This window comes from Chamaea fasciata, unplaced genomic scaffold (genome assembly GCF_029207755.1).
Source record: "Chamaea fasciata isolate MVZ Bird 193981 ecotype frontalis unplaced genomic scaffold, bChaFas1.0.hap1 SCAF_8, whole genome shotgun sequence".
Classification (NCBI taxonomy): domain Eukaryota; kingdom Metazoa; phylum Chordata; class Aves; order Passeriformes; family Sylviidae; genus Chamaea; species Chamaea fasciata.
In genome coordinates, this window is record NW_027094093.1 from 12,144,551 (window position 1) to 12,159,737 (window position 15,187).

At 43.2% G+C, this 15,187-nt stretch overlaps 2 protein-coding genes across 5 annotated transcripts; one reads left to right on the forward strand and one right to left on the reverse strand.

The window, feature by feature from the left end:
- Nucleotides 1–1,727: 1,727 nt before the first annotated feature.
- PPIL3 (peptidylprolyl isomerase like 3) lies at nucleotides 1,728–8,622 on the reverse strand. Of its 3 annotated transcripts, none has more exons than XM_066189667.1 (8): nucleotides 8,500–8,622; nucleotides 7,706–7,753; nucleotides 6,471–6,545; nucleotides 5,611–5,704; nucleotides 4,920–4,987; nucleotides 4,417–4,535; nucleotides 3,448–4,128; nucleotides 1,728–1,965 (listed from the first exon to the last, which is right to left on the reverse strand). In XM_066189667.1, the coding sequence occupies exons 2-7, from the start codon at nucleotides 7,706–7,708 to the stop codon at nucleotides 4,002–4,004; spliced, it is 486 nt and encodes a 161-aa protein (XP_066045764.1). In that variant the 5' UTR covers nucleotides 7,709–7,753; nucleotides 8,500–8,622; the 3' UTR covers nucleotides 1,728–1,965; nucleotides 3,448–4,001. The 3 variants fall into 3 exon arrangements, with proteins under 3 accessions (XP_066045764.1, XP_066045763.1, XP_066045762.1); XM_066189666.1 differs by having other exon boundaries at nucleotides 8,437–8,622; XM_066189665.1 differs by lacking the exon at nucleotides 8,500–8,622 and adding an exon at nucleotides 8,374–8,466.
- On the forward strand, nucleotides 8,565–14,784 carry NIF3L1 (NGG1 interacting factor 3 like 1). 2 transcript variants are annotated; one of them, XM_066189663.1, is made up of 7 exons: nucleotides 8,565–8,694; nucleotides 8,998–9,441; nucleotides 10,140–10,302; nucleotides 10,774–10,900; nucleotides 11,280–11,418; nucleotides 12,743–12,826; nucleotides 13,710–14,784. In XM_066189663.1, exons 2-7 carry the CDS (start codon nucleotides 9,006–9,008, stop codon nucleotides 13,892–13,894), a joined length of 1,134 nt encoding a protein of 377 aa, XP_066045760.1. In that variant the 5' UTR covers nucleotides 8,565–8,694; nucleotides 8,998–9,005; the 3' UTR covers nucleotides 13,895–14,784. The 2 variants fall into 2 exon arrangements, with proteins under 2 accessions (XP_066045760.1, XP_066045761.1); XM_066189664.1 differs by lacking the exon at nucleotides 8,565–8,694 and adding an exon at nucleotides 8,731–8,795.
- Nucleotides 14,785–15,187: the final 403 nt, after the last annotated feature.

Below are 15,187 nucleotides of genomic sequence, written 5' to 3' on the forward strand. Positions count from 1 at the left end.
GTTTGTTTTCTCTGTTTTCCCCCTGTAGCAGCCTTTAGAGGGGTTTTTGTGCTGCTTTTCCCCCGCGGGCGTTGGGGGCGGGCGGGGATGAGCAGCCCCGGGAGGCTCCGCTGGGCTCCCGCCGCTGCCCGGGCAGCGCCGAGCTCAGGGTCTCCTCCCCGCGGCTGCGAGCACAGCACGGCCGCCGGTGTTCCCTCCGCCGCAGCGGCGGGGCTGCGAGGGCTCTTCCCCTCCCTCTCCTTCTCCCTGCGGGCAGCACAGGCCCCCGCTCTGTTTAATGAAGCTTTACGCATTGTGTTGGTACGCCTTAAAAACTTGTTAATATAGGTTTTTTGAAAGTTAATTTTGTTTTCTTTGTTTTATTCTTTTTTCAGAAACCTTTCACTCTAAAATTTCCGTTCCCGTGAAATTTGCAGTTGGCATGGGCTTTTCTCATAACTAAATTACTTACAAGTTTAATATGCTTGTTGTGACTTTTATCTCTCCAGTGCACCATCATGCTGTTATTCCTCTTACGGATTGTTCACTTTTTCATTTTGTTTTAATAACAGTAGAATAAGCTATATCTTGTCGTATCTGTGACTTTTAAAGGTATTAATTTGCAGTTATGTTCAGTGTTAAGGTCCTTGAAAAAGTCAGTCTGGCACACCTCCCTTGCTATTTCAGTGATACTTAGTCAAAATCCAGTTTAAAAGCTCGTCCTTGGATTTTAGGGTAGGGGTTAAGCAAATGCTTGTCATAATGGAAATTTTGAAGCCAGGTAAGTGGATGCCTGTATTTCAAGTACTCCAGTTGATGGTTATTGCCCATTAATCTGCTCAAATATATTCCAGTAGAGCAGAACCATGTTCTGTGGTATCACAAGCATGTGTACCAACTATACACTTTCACTGAAGGAAATGCAATCCTAGTAAAAAAGAGTCAGTACTAGTATGAGCCAAAGGAATAAACTTCCACTACCCACAGAACTCCCCAGACCCAACACACAATTACTACTGACAGATGAGAATCTACCTTCTTAAAATAACAAACAAAATTAAAATTGGTCCTATCACCTGTGGACGTTTAGGATGAAATGTATTGTAAACTGTCTTCTATTTCCTACTGCCACCAGCTGTCACATTAGACCAGATCCCCGTGTCGCATCCTTCCTTGGACTTGTGACTGCAAACTTCAAAACTGTTCTTGACAGCAGCCTCTTGCATTCACAGAGCTGGTTTCTGAATCATTGCTACAAAAAGTCCAGTAAATGTAACTAAAATCATTTTAGTGCCGCTATGGAGGCAGCTTTTTGTTTTAAGCTGCAAGACATCTTTTCTTGAAATACCTTCAACTCAAAAATGATCACATGACCCGACCAGAATAATAAAATATTAAAACATGCCTGCTGATTTCAGAAGCGCAGAAGTCATTTACCTGCGAGGAGTTTCAGAAAGATGGTTGCAGCACTTTTTCTCCTGTGCACTTCTGAATGGTGTCCCCTTCCCATTCTTGGCATTGCTGCACCTTCTGCAAAGTGGTGTTTTTCTTTTATCCCTGCCAGGACCGTTACTTTGACTGGAATTCCCAGGTGTAACAAGGGTATTTTACTCTTTGAATTACATCCCACAGACAAACAATTTGGTTTCAAAGCCATTAATTATCAAATTTAAGCGATAATGAAGATTATGTTTTTCCTCAACATGCCAGTTTTTGGCTCTTTTCTCTGCTCCTTCTTCGAAGTTTGGTTTGTTTTTTTTTTTAATTCAAGAGCTTTTTTCAAGTTAATTATTTTTGATAGGGGAACTTGAACCTTTAACCTTCTCCTTAAAGAAAGCCTTTTAAGGACAAACCACGGCTCGGACACTCCTGCCGCGCTACTCGGGCCCCCGGTGCTGCAGAATCCTCGCAAGAAGGAAGGCTTCTGTGTGCTTAACGCGGCCAAATATTGCCCAGTGGGCTTTTCAAGATTTCAGTGAAGTTCTCCTGTGGGAGACAATAAAACGGAGTTACCCCCAGTCAGCGTGCCCCACGAGGAAAAGCCCCGGCTAGAACCTCCCTGCCCAAGGCCAAGGCGAGCGCAGCCTCAGCGCGGCGGGAGCGGCGGCCGCCGGCCCCGGGACGCGCCGGGCGGGCGGAGCGGGCGGGACGCGGGGCCGGCCCCGAACGGCCGCGGGCCCCGAACGGCCGCGGGCCCCGAGCCCCCGCCCCGGTGAAAGGCTCCGCGCTCGGCCCCAGCGGGGCTCCGGAGCGGCCCCGGAACGGCCCCGGAACGGCCCCGGAACGGCCCCGGAACGGCCCCGGAGCGGCCCCGGCCCCGCCGCAGCGGCCGAGGCCATTTTCTGCCCGCCCGAGAAGGCGCAGCAGAGAACATGGCGGCCTGAGGGGGGCGGCAGGGGACCCCGAATGGCGACGGGGTCATTTCTTGGCCTGGGACGGGGCTCTTAATCGTCTCCGTCCTGCCTGGACGTGGTTAGTGGTCCTCTGCAATCAGCTTACCACATGTACAAGTCACTGTTCAAAGATCGTCCGCCCTTATTTTCCTTCTGCACACTGTTCTCCGGCTTAGACAAGTCCAGGAAAGCAGACAGAATACAATTTTGAAGTTTGTTTGTAATTTTGTCACACTAGGATCACTCTCCTTTCAATGCACAACATTAGATTAAAAAAAAAATACATTTGTGTATCCCCTCCAGAGAGCAAAATACTTGGTGCTCCCATGTTTCACATTTTCTATGTAACAGCCTTCTTTTTGTGGAGGGAAAAAAAAAAAAAAAAAAAAAGACCTGAAATTGCTTCCAGTTCAGTGCAATTTAAAATTATTAATTATTGACAATTCCTTTACACTGTAGGAAATTTCCCAGTACGCCCTTCCTCCTGCATGGCAGTAGTGTCAGTCAAGTGTGCCATTGCACACTTCTGTCTACTTGCCACTGCTGCTGATTGTAAGGAAGAGACAAGAGCACAGAGCTAAAAGAATATAATCCTTTGCCGGACTGAAGTATTACACTAAAATATATTAAGTCTGGAAAAAGGGCTGGGAGATTAAAGCAACATTGCATGAAGAATACAGAAACTTTGTCCCCTCTTCTCATTAACACCTCAGTAATCTGTATCTGGCATACCTTTGCTTTCTCCTGGAAATGAGTTCTCATTATTTCAAGAGGCCAAGTCTCGAAATGGGAGATAATGGCCTGATGCAGACTTGAGCCTCCCAAGAATTACAAAGTGTATAAATAAGAATGGGCTTTGCTAAGGGATGCTCACTGAGTGGAAAAGGACTGCGGGAAGAAGTCCAAAATGGCTCTCTTAATCTGTTCAACATCATGTGACCACAGCCTTTTTGGCAGTGCTCTTTGTCAAGTTTACCCCCTAATCTTTGTGCAAAAAAAGTGAGGACAGAAATACTTCCTCTTTCATAGCAACAGTGTTGTGTCAGAAGCCAGAAGAAATTACTCCCATCTATACCTTTAGGGGAGGCTTGAAGAGGTTATCATTCCAACACAGCAGCACAAGAGCAAACATTCCTCTAAATATGTTCTTTCATCTTCTTGGAAGGATAGGTTTCATCTATTTGTGCACTGTTCTCACCTAGGGGAAAAAATTGTGTATCTTACTTTACTCTTTTGAGAAAACTGAGTAAGGAAGATGACACTGCGAGAAAGTTTCACAAAACTGGTAGCATGGAATTATAGCAAAGGACATTGCCTTAACATAACATTACTCAGAAAGAGAATGCAAAAACCAAAGATTAGGAAAAAAATAAAGTTTTGGGTTTTATTTTACAAGTATAAAAAACAGTGTTTAAAAATCAAAACACTAGAAGATACTCTGGAAAACCTGGCTTCAGAAATGTTAAGATTCTGTGATAACTCTCAAACAATGTCACAGCTCCTGAAAATTCTGCATTCAATGAGCAAAGATACAATCCAGCTGAAGTCCCCCTTTTTGATGGCTCTTACACCCCATAATCTGGGAATTATCTGACCAGTCTCTGAAGAATGTGTTGAGGCCTTCTGTGGCTACAGAGCAAAAGGGTTGGCATGAATTGTAATGTCTTTAATGCGAACATCATTAAGAGGTCGATAGGTTTTCTCATTCACGGGCAGCTTCTCCAGCTCATCCAGTGTCTCCAAGCCATCAATAACTCTGTACGAAAAACAGAAGTGCTGGAAATTGCCTTCTAATAATGATTTAAACTTCACAGTTGAGATATCTCAAAACACTTTACAGGTAAGTATTACAAGGCAAGGACTTTGCAAGCAAACCATACAACAAAAGACAACCAAAACATTTTATATAGCAAATAAGGTATTTTGAAAGAAAATGTTAAGCATCCATGATTGACTCTGAGAAGAAGTTCACGCATTTGCATGTGCCTTGAAATACTCAGATCCCTCACACACTCTGACAGAGGCACGCAGTTGAATCACTTACTTTCCAAACACCGTGTACTTCATGTCCAGGTGTGGCTGTTTGCCGTAAGTGATGAAGAACTGCGATCCATTGGTGTTGGGACCATTGTTTGCCATGGAAACCACCCCACGGACACTGTGCTGAACAAGGGGAAAAACCTCAGCATGAATACACACCTGTGAAACCAGGACTAACCAGTGCTCTGTGTCTTAGAGCTCTTCCTCAACACCATTATTAAGAACAAATCTTGGTTGCTAATATATTCTATCACAATCCTTAATTAGCTCCTCAAAATGGCTCTTACAATGAAAAATTACTTCTCTGCCTTCAGTGCAGAAGGAAAAGTGCTGTCAGAAATCCTTTTTACTTCTGTTTTCAGTGATGAAAACCCCCAAACCTAACTTGCCAAGCACAGAAATGCCTATTCCTATTTTAATAATAAGTTATTGTTCACCAACCAAGAGAAAGTTTTGTAAAGAAAACTGAGATGAAAATGTAAGTGCATATCAAGAGTACAGAAATACCTTAAGATATTCACTGAATTCATCTTCAAACTTCTTGCCCCAGATGCTGTTACCTCCTTTCCCAGTGCCTGATAAAGAAGGAGCACAGTAGAAATTACTGGATTTTCAGACTGAAAAATCCAGGAATTACGTTCTGTTACAACATTTTACAACAACAACACTAGACAGCCTGCAATTAGTTTGAGGCAGGTTCTTGACACTGCACTGAGACATAACTATATAAGGAACCTACTAAGTAGCAGAACAAAACACTGACATATCCTTAAATTAAATTCAGTATGAGAATGAACAGACACAACTGAATCAGCTTTTCTCCCAAATAGCTGACACCATCTGGGAGCCAAATCCCCAAATGCTTTAGACTCAGCCTTTCAGGCAGAAACCACACAAAGCACAGTAGCAGCTGCTTCTGCATAAGTCAACAGAACCATCATATTTAGTGGAAACAGCTGCTAAAACTCAAGTTTGTAGAATGCATGATTATTTAAAACTGGGGTAACACCTGCATTTCTGTAAGCCCACCACAGAAAACTAATCTTATCATAAAAACCTGTTATCAACAATATAATGACTCTTATATTTTTACTTTACTTACATTTTGGTTTTAATACCTATAGTTCCTTTTTATTTGCTTACATTTTATTTTTATGTACATTTTTTTCCATAGAAAGACCCCGACAGAAGAATTTACCTAATGGATCCCCTGTCTGAACCATGAAGCCCTTTATATTTCGGTGAAATACGCATCCATTGTAGTAGTTACTAGCACAAAGAGCCAGGAAATTCTACAAAAATCAAACAAACCATATTAACAAACAAGTGAAAAATAGTATTATCTTACTAAAATGACAGCATTGGCATGACCAATGCATTTACCTCTGCTTTAGTTTGTGACCATGCGAATTCCACAGAGTATTGCCACAGAATAGTCATAAACAAATCATAGCTAATAAACTCCTTTGACAGTGTCACACACACAGAGAATAAAAAGCTGTCAGTGCCAGGTTGTCGGACTCAAGGAACAAACAAGAAGGCTAAGGCATGCTCTCAGGTATCATTCCCATTCAACAATTTCATTTTGCACATGTATTTTGTAATCAATAACTTAATGCCTCAGCTTTTTATTAAAATGAAATTTATTTCAATTTCAGTTTATTATAAAAATTCAAAATTGGGGTCCCTGACAAACTGTGAGTGAGTCTCACTCTTTTAAACTGAAATCAAGTCTGTGACGGTATGAGTAAACCCATGGAAATTTGGGAATCCTACACTAGGTGCTGCATTTCCCCTTAAAGGCAAAGGACACTTTGGGGGATGCTGGAACTTCAAGAGAAGCACCCCCTAATTAAACCTTATCAAGGGAGAAACGGGTATCAAACTCTGGGCAGTATGACGGAGTGCACAAGTTCCATGAGTGGAACAGGCACTGCCCCAGCTTAAAATGCTGGTATTCCATTACTTGAAAAGGTGAAATTGCAAAAGCCACAGTCTTCCCTATTTCTACTGCTTTGTTTCACCACCAGGCAATCCTAATTCTGGTACTTGACTTACTTCACAAGTCTTTGGAGTACGCTCACAGAATAGTTCAATTTTAATATCTCCCACATCAGTATGCAGCGTGACAGCCTGAGCAAAAGGCAAAAAAACCATAATTAAATCAGCAATAAAATACTAACACTCTGTTTTATTTCCCAGCCCCACCAAGAACATAAGCAAGTTTACACTGCATATAACCACTGTCTCAACATTTGCCCATAAGCAAGGCTACTGTCACCATCGGCATTTCCAGTAGAATCACAAAAAAGCACTCGGTTTCATTTAGTTTCAGGACAAATCAAGTTTGCCATGGTAATGCAGTAGCTGCTGCATGCTGTTATACTTCAGAAATACATTATTGATTTGCAAACAGGACCTACTCAGTCACTTGAATGTAACAGTGAAAAATCAAAGTTACATCTGTTCTGGATGGTGCACACACTTCGCTGCTTTACAACTAGAGGAGCAACTGATGCCTGCAGCCTTTTGATTGATAAGGCTAGTTCTGAATGGCAGCATTTACAATGTGCCTTCACAGACAAGTAAATCTAAAAATTAACTTACTTTTCATAAGAATTTATAAGCTACCTTCATAAAATTTAAAATCAATTACCCAGTGACCTAAACAAATTTATCTCTAAGGCCAAATATATCACCGTGCTTCTATGGAAAGTGCTGAACTATGCAAAAACAATTACTGTGGGGATAACTGTACAGCAAAACTAAGGAAAATCAGCATCACATTGATACTGGCATACTGCTCCAAAAGTATACAAGTAAAGGAGACAGCTGCCCACAATGTCCAGGAAGATGCTATAGAAGGTGTATGAACAGTTTAAGACATATATAGTCTTATCTCTATTTCTTGAATTGCTAAACTTTTAAAAGCCTGTGAGTGCAGAGGTTTACATACACTGAGGTATATTACATAAGCAAGGTATATTCTCACAATTAGACTAACACTTCTGTGCAAAAGAAACCAAACTAGATTATCAAATACATGCCAAAGTAGCATTAAAATCTGGGGTCTCTAAAGTGAAAGCATCATTATGTTTTAGACTGATGTAAATCAACCTTTCCACAGTATCTTTTTATAAGTTTGAAATGAAAACCCTGAACTTTTCATGACAGATTCCTCACAGCGTCACAGTAAAATATGTAATCCTTTGAGATGGAAAGCAGCTATTAACTTTCCAAGAGATGACGGTTTCAGAAAGAACAAAAATATATAAATGGGCTTTTATTCTTACCATGCCTGCTTATCAAAAAGCTGAGGTAGGCTTCTATACAGCGATTTCCTGCAAAGATAACATATGAAAATCGTTGGGATTTTTTCTGCCAATCCCCATTAGTTTTTTATTCTAAAATTTTTTTTGGTTACATGCTTTTACACCACACAGTTCTACGGTGCCATTCCAGTGACTCTGTGGCTAAATTTTTGCATTAAGCAACTACACAGCATATAAAGAATGAAAAATGAGTAGAAAAAGACCACTTAAAGAAAGGGGAACAGGGCAAAAAACACTCTTTCCTAGGATGAAACTTTATACTAAGCAATCAGTGTTTGCAAATATTATGGCAGTTGGTAGAACAGCAGATGGCAGAATTTCAGAGGTAAAAGCCACATGCCAGTGCCTAACGTAAGTGTGATTTGGGGCCAACGCGTGACAGCTGTGAGTGCCTGCAACAGACAGGTACCTGCACTCAAGCACAGGATCAGATTTTTAAAATCTTTGCAATACTTTCAAATAAAACGCTTAGAATGACGGTAATAAAACCGCGGCTGCGTAGAAGTCGACAGATTTACGCGCTAGTATCTCCTCTATACACCCGCCCTCGCCGGTGAAGCTCCGCAGAGCCCGGGGAAGCGCCGGCTCCGTGTCCCCAGCTCCACCCGCTTGCCCGCGGCTCCCCGTACCCACGGCAGCCGGAGCTACGGCTCCCTCCCCGCCCGAGGAACCGCCCCCGGCCTGCCGCGCACACAACAGGCGCCTCCGCCCGCGCCTCCTCCACCGGCGAGCCCCGGCCCGGCGCCACCGCCCACCGCCTTCGGAGAATGCTTTAACCCGCCGGGGCTGATGCAGACGCAGCCTCGCCGCCGGCCAAGCGGCGGCTCTCCGGCGGGCCTCAGCTCGCTCCCGGCACTGCGGAGGGGCCGCCCAGCCCCGCTGAGCGCGGCGGAAGCGGCGGGGCCGAGCGCAGGTCCCGCCCCGCGGCGCCGGCCCTGCTCCTGCGGGAGGTGAGCGCGGTGCCGGCCCGGCCGTACCCCGAGGCCGCCGGTCCCGGTCGCTCCCCGCCGCCGAGGAGCGAACGCCTGCGCGGCCGGGCTCTGCGGCTTGGGTTTGCCGCGGGAAGGGGGACGAGGCTTGAGCTCCGCGCGTTTGGTGCCGGGCAGCGCGGGGCGGGGAGGGCGCCCGGTGGTGCCGGGGGTGGGCGGGCGCACCCACCGGCAGCGGGGCGGCATCCGCGGTCGGGCTGCCGTGGCCGCTCTTTGGCCGGGGGGTTCCCGGGGCTCACGGCGCCCTGTGTTCGCCCCGCACAGGTCCCCGCATGCCGCTGCGTGTCCCGCCGCTGCTCCGCCCGCCTCTCCACCGCGTCCGTGCCTTGGGCCGCCCGCCCCTACGCGCCCTCATGGACCTCCGGGAGCTCGTTTCTGCCCTGAACGACTTCGCATCCCCCGCTCTGGCTGAAAGCTGGGACAATGTGGGATTGCTGGTGGAACCAAGTCCTCCCCACACTGTGAACACCCTTTTCCTCACTAACGACCTCACTGAGGAGGTGATGGAAGAGGCAGTGCAGAAGAAAGCAAACCTCGTTCTTTCTTACCACCCTCCTATATTCACACCACTCAAGCGAGTAACGTGGAAAACTTGGAAGGAACGGCTGGTGGTCCGAGCCCTGGAGAACAGAATCGGGATTTATTCTCCGCATACAGCCTACGATGCTATACCTCATGGAGTTAATAACTGGCTAACAAAGGGACTCGGTGAGATTCCATTAAGAACAAACAAGTTAAAATTATTAAAGATGTATGCTATTTTAGGTGGGATCTTTCATCCTTTGCCTCCCAGCTTTTACAGGTGTGATTTGAGGACCGTTTTTGTTTTTCCTAGTATTTTTTATAGTACTGTAACCTTAAAAACATTTTAGGAAATTTATCTTGGTGATGTATACCAGATAATAAACGCAAGAGGGTATTTTCAGATGCATGACTCTACTATTGGATGTATCTGGAACTGGTGGAGCGTATTTATTGTCCACTGTGGTTGCAACGCTGAGACCACTGACTTTAAATCACCACCTTTAATTTATAAAGTACAAGATATCAATGTTTACAAAGGATTTAAGCTATGTGAAATTATTTTAGATTTTTATCCTGTATTGCAGCTCACAGATGTGTCTTTTCCATCCTGTCATACAAACCAGAAACTCCTGGTTTTGTACAGTTGTTAGGATAAAATCGATGGCATTAAGAATGGCAAATAATATACATCCATCAGCTTCCTTGGACTTAAAATAGACGGTGCCTAATGGAGGCAGAAGAATGAAAAGCCCACAGTTCTGGTCAGGGAAGAAGGATTTGAGTGCAAAATTTGCATCCAGATCTCTTTAAGATATTTGCTAAATCAGTGTTGTGGTACTTACCCTGCTTTATAAACCAGGAATCTCGTGCTGTTTTCTCAGGTGCCTGTACTTCTGTCCCACTGCATCCATCAACTGTGCCAAGCTCTCCAGCTGAGGGCACTCACCGGGTAGAGTTCTGTGCAGATGCTGAGCATCTGGATGCAGTGCTGCTCAAAATCAAAGGCATCCCAGAGATCTCTTGTCTCACTACTCTCCCAGCCAGGTACCTGCTCCACTCTAATGCTGTATTCTTCCTGTTGTTTGAAACAGTAAGTTGCTGTAATAGTATTTTACTGTTCTAATAATTTTGTTCCTCTGTACATTGCTGCTGCATTTTTCAGCAGCAGAATGAGAAACTTAAGGAATAATTGTCCCTTCTGGTCAGTCTATGTCATGCTAAATGGTAATAGCAACTCAAGTCTATCATCACATAGATTAGGGGTGTTAAAGAAGAGTATTAACAGGAAACTTGATATGGGCAATTGAGTTAAATTCTCATATTTGTTTCTTCCAAGACAAGTCTAGGCTATAACAACGCTGTCTTTTTTTCCTTTCTCAGTGGTAGAACAGCCATTGGGATAGAATAATAATTATTATTATGCCAAAATTAATAATTATAATGCTGTAATACAATAGTTACAATGCCGAAATTTTATCTAGCTTCTTAACAAGCACCAGGCATGTTTTTCCTCAGGGTTGAAGGTGAGGAACAAACACGAGTCAGTTTGAACTGCTCTCAGAAAGCACTGCTGGAGGTGGTGGCATTATTGTCCCAGAACAGCCTTCTTCATCACAAGACAGAGATTCTCTTACTACAAAAGGTAACAAAATCACAAAATTACTTCCTGTGAATGTATTACGTGTGTGAGCTGAGGGCCCTAAACACTGAAATGCAGTAGTCAGTGGCATCACAGCTTTCCAGTGCTACCCTAGTGGTGTGAAATACTGGCATATGGGGATTTGAAGCCACACGCATTTTCCAAAGCAATGAAAACTATTGTATGCGATCTGCACTAATTCTTCAATCAGTTCCAATAGCTGGTATTGTTCATATGTTACATTTGAGAACATCACATACACACTTTTTTGTGAAGTTCAGTGATGTTCCTGCAAGCCCAATATACTCATCCTGTTACAGTATGGAAAGCAGTGCAAGCATGTGGAATCAGCTTTCTGACAGTAATTTTAATTTTTTTTCAGCCTCTCCTTCCCCATACTGGAATGGGACGCCTGTGCACCCTGAGCGAGCCGGTGTCCTTGTCAGACATCATCGAGCGTGTCAAAGGCCACCTGCAGCTCCCGCACGTCCGCGTGGCCGTGGGAGCGGGCAGGACACTCGGTAAACGGGCCTGAGGCCAGGCTGCCTGCTGGGACTGCCACTGCAGGGACACAGGGACCATCAGTGTGTGCATGACAGGGGGAAACGCTGCTGTCTTCAACAGGTTTACTTCCAAGAACTAGGGAGCACTGCTAAGAAACAGCACCTTAGAATTTACAGCATATGAAAAGAATGTCATCTGTATTTTAATGGGATTCTGGATTATGCTGGTTGATGTGGTGAAGAAGGGACAGCACAAGTTGAATGAAAGATACTGTTTTTTGTCATTTATATAATGATTAAGTTTCTTTTTTTCCTGCTCAGGATATCAGGCACAAAGGTGTACTGTTTCATTGTATGTTCCCTTTTGTGACTGAAGGTTAAAATTCAAATTACTTCAAGAGTAAGACATTTTATGGTATCATTATAAACACAGAACTGTGTTTTGATGAAAGATAAGATAAAGAAGGTGAGCTAGCTCACCGTGGGGTCATTAGTAAGATGTGGAGTAAATACCCTCTTGTCCCAGCTACCTATCCTAATGTCCAAGGAGCACACCCAGCAGAATTTGTGAGAGTAAATTTGTTGAGAACTCTTTATAACTTAGGATGCAGAAAGCTCATTAGACTGACAATTGCACTAAAAACTCCCCAAACTACTTCAAAGCCTCTTTTTTTGGTGTGGGATTGAAGTGGTGTGACTCCACTTAAATCAACAGTAATTGCAAGGCAATGTACTGTGAAACCTTAAGAGATTTTGAAAACTCCCTATGTTGTATGTTCCCTCTTTTAGTGAATGTAATGTATATGAAAAATTAAAATTCATGTCCCTGTCATATATGTAATACCCTGGAATTAGAAATCACTGCAAATGGACAATTTTTATTGGCACGGAGCAGCTTTCAGCTTTTGCATTAAGACTGGCCTTCTGAGAGCTGTAAGTTAAGAACCAGTATATCTCAGAGGCAAAATGCTGCCTTAGTGGCATCATTAGTTGAGAAACTCACGGTGGTGGAACACAAGACTCCTGGAAAGAGTAGTGGCCTATTAAAGAGTTCAGAAACCTAACTAACATCACTAGGAGAAAGCAGCCAGCCTCTGTGCTGGAGTTTTCTGCAAAGTTTCTTGCCCCTTGAAAAAAATCTACCCATCACAGAAGATTTTGCTGTATTGTCAGAGGTGTTACAGGCCCATGACTCTTTCAAACTGACACATCTCTTCCTCCAACAAATTTACATTGACTCTAAAATCAAGGTAGTACTTAACTGAAACAATTACTAGCAATTACACACGTGAGGGCTGAAGAAAGGGGAAGGAGTTTAACTGTGGCACCTTCTATCCTGCAGGATCACCAGTGAAGAAAGCTGCTCTGTGTGCTGGTTCTGGGAGCAGTGTCCTGAAGGGAATGGAAGCTGACCTCTATCTCACAGGTAATAGACTGCTGTTTCACTATTTTTATAAAAATAGTCATTAGAGAAAAAAAAACAAACAAAAAAACCCCACTCCAGCAAAAAATAAGAGGGTTGACTGGCTGTTGAAAAATTTGACCACAAAGAATTACCTGATATTTATAATTAAGAAACAGTAAGTTATGGGAATGACAAACCAACATTAGAGATAGTGTGGATCAAATGGCAGTGTGGCACAGTGAAAGACAGTTGAATTAACACATTACTTTGAGCATTTATTTCAACACAAAATCAGTGCTGATGGGAGTGAGTTGCAACTTTCAGTGTGTTTCTCCTTTGGCAACATACATATCCTCTATTCCCCACAGAATTCCCTAATGCAGAACAATATAATGTAGTCTACAGAACCTTCCAAAGAAACTCCATAGTGTGTCCAACCAAAGAGACTCTTAGTCCATTATTCTCTCTTCCAGCAGTGGGACAGTTATTGCCTGTGTCTCAACAGTGTGGAGGCTGCCTTGCATTCTGTAGGAATGTTCCCCTTCTCCCCCCTTACATGAAGCCCTGCAGAGCTGACCCTCAGGCTTCCCAACTGCTTTCCTCCATTCTCTTCCAGACCACTCTGAGCACTTTTTATTTTCTGCCCAAATTGGCAGAATGTACAGCTGTTGAAAGATGGCACGGAATTTCTGTGGTCTGACTCAGCTGCATACAGGGCTATGAGCGGAGTCTTTCTAAGGACCCTGGAGCAGGAGTGTTCCGTGGTCCTATTGAGCTCGTAGTACTGCATTTCCACTTAGGGCCTATATTCCATCACATCACCACAGCTTCATAATTGCAGAGACCTGGTTACCTGAACTGCACCATTAGTGATCTCAGTGACATTTCTTTCTCCAAATGGCAGGAGAGATGTCCCACCATGATGTGCTGGATGCAGTTGCCAATGGGATCAGTGTTATTCTGTGTGAGCACAGTAACACTGAGCGAGGCTTCCTGTCAGAGCTGCGCGACGCACTCGCTGTCCACCTACAGAACAAAATCAACATCATTGTGTCTGAGAAAGACAGAGATCCCCTCCAGGTGGCATAGGGGGAAAGAACTGAAGAGAGAGAGGAAATTCAGTCAATAGTGTTATCTTGCACAGACCTATCCAACTGCAGAGCTTAATGAAGGTGCTTTCAATTGGTCCAGTATGGAATGATTGTATTATATAGTCCCTCAAAGTCTGGGGTATATTTTGTCAGGTCAGAAAAATAAACGTTTGTTTTGGAATACCAAAGGCTCATTTACTTAATTACTGGACTGTACTTGAATAAATTTACTGTTACTGCTTAATGTTATTAGATACAGTTGATAACCATGATACACAGGATTTGTTTGGGTAAAATATATAAAAGCTGACTTATCTCCAGGTTTAAGCTTATGCAGCAGTTCTGCCCTACTACATTTATGTCAAATCATGTCAGTGCAAGTCACTGATATTTTATCTAATAAATTTCAGAAACAGTAGTTAATGGAGATCAATTCTTTGCATTACAGTGGTACTAAGGCACCACTCAGATGCAAATAGAGAACACAAAACAAGTAGTTTGTACTAGTATTCGGTTGCTCAGTCTACCACTAATGCAGCTTTAAGGCTTTTCAAAAGAGGGGCTCTCAATCCAAAAGCAGCTTTGTAAGGTTGAAACTCAATTCCTTAACAAAAGCTGTAAATTCATGTGCCTTTGTTATTGTCTTTTAAAAAGTTTCTGTAACTGTGGCTTTTAATTACAGGATTACTAAAACTGAACAAGTAGTGTTTTTACCACTGATAACAAGTTTTATTTTCCAAGTTAATTTTTGTTGGGATTTTTTTTTTAAAGAAAAAAAATCTCACAGCTGCATACCCTACTATCTCTGGATGGTAAAGATTTCATTACAAATTTGTAAAGTTGTTAGCTCTATTGTTTTAAGCTAATAAAAGTGACTCCCCAAGCAATGTCTCTATTTAATAACTGCATGTGTTGTTCCCCTTAAATGTAAGTGGGAAGAGATGAGGTTTATCTGAAGCTACCTAGGCTATATAAAGGTCATCATTCTTGCCAATACCATGAAGGCACCTCACTGTGCTGAGAAGTGAGAAGAAATTTCTTCTTTCCCAAGTAAGGGGAATACAAAGAATCAAGTTGATAGTGGGGTAGGTAGATGCTCTAGGTTTCTAATACAGAAGTCAGGCCATACATCTCCCTTCTGTCTTTGAAGGGCAGATGAGGTAACTATTACTCCATGGGATGTTTTGGTTCTCTTCAAAAGCTATATATTGGTATTAAAAGGCAGGCAAATGATTCTTGATTTTGATGTAAGAAACAATATAAAATATTTCTGCTCAGTAGTTTGAAATCT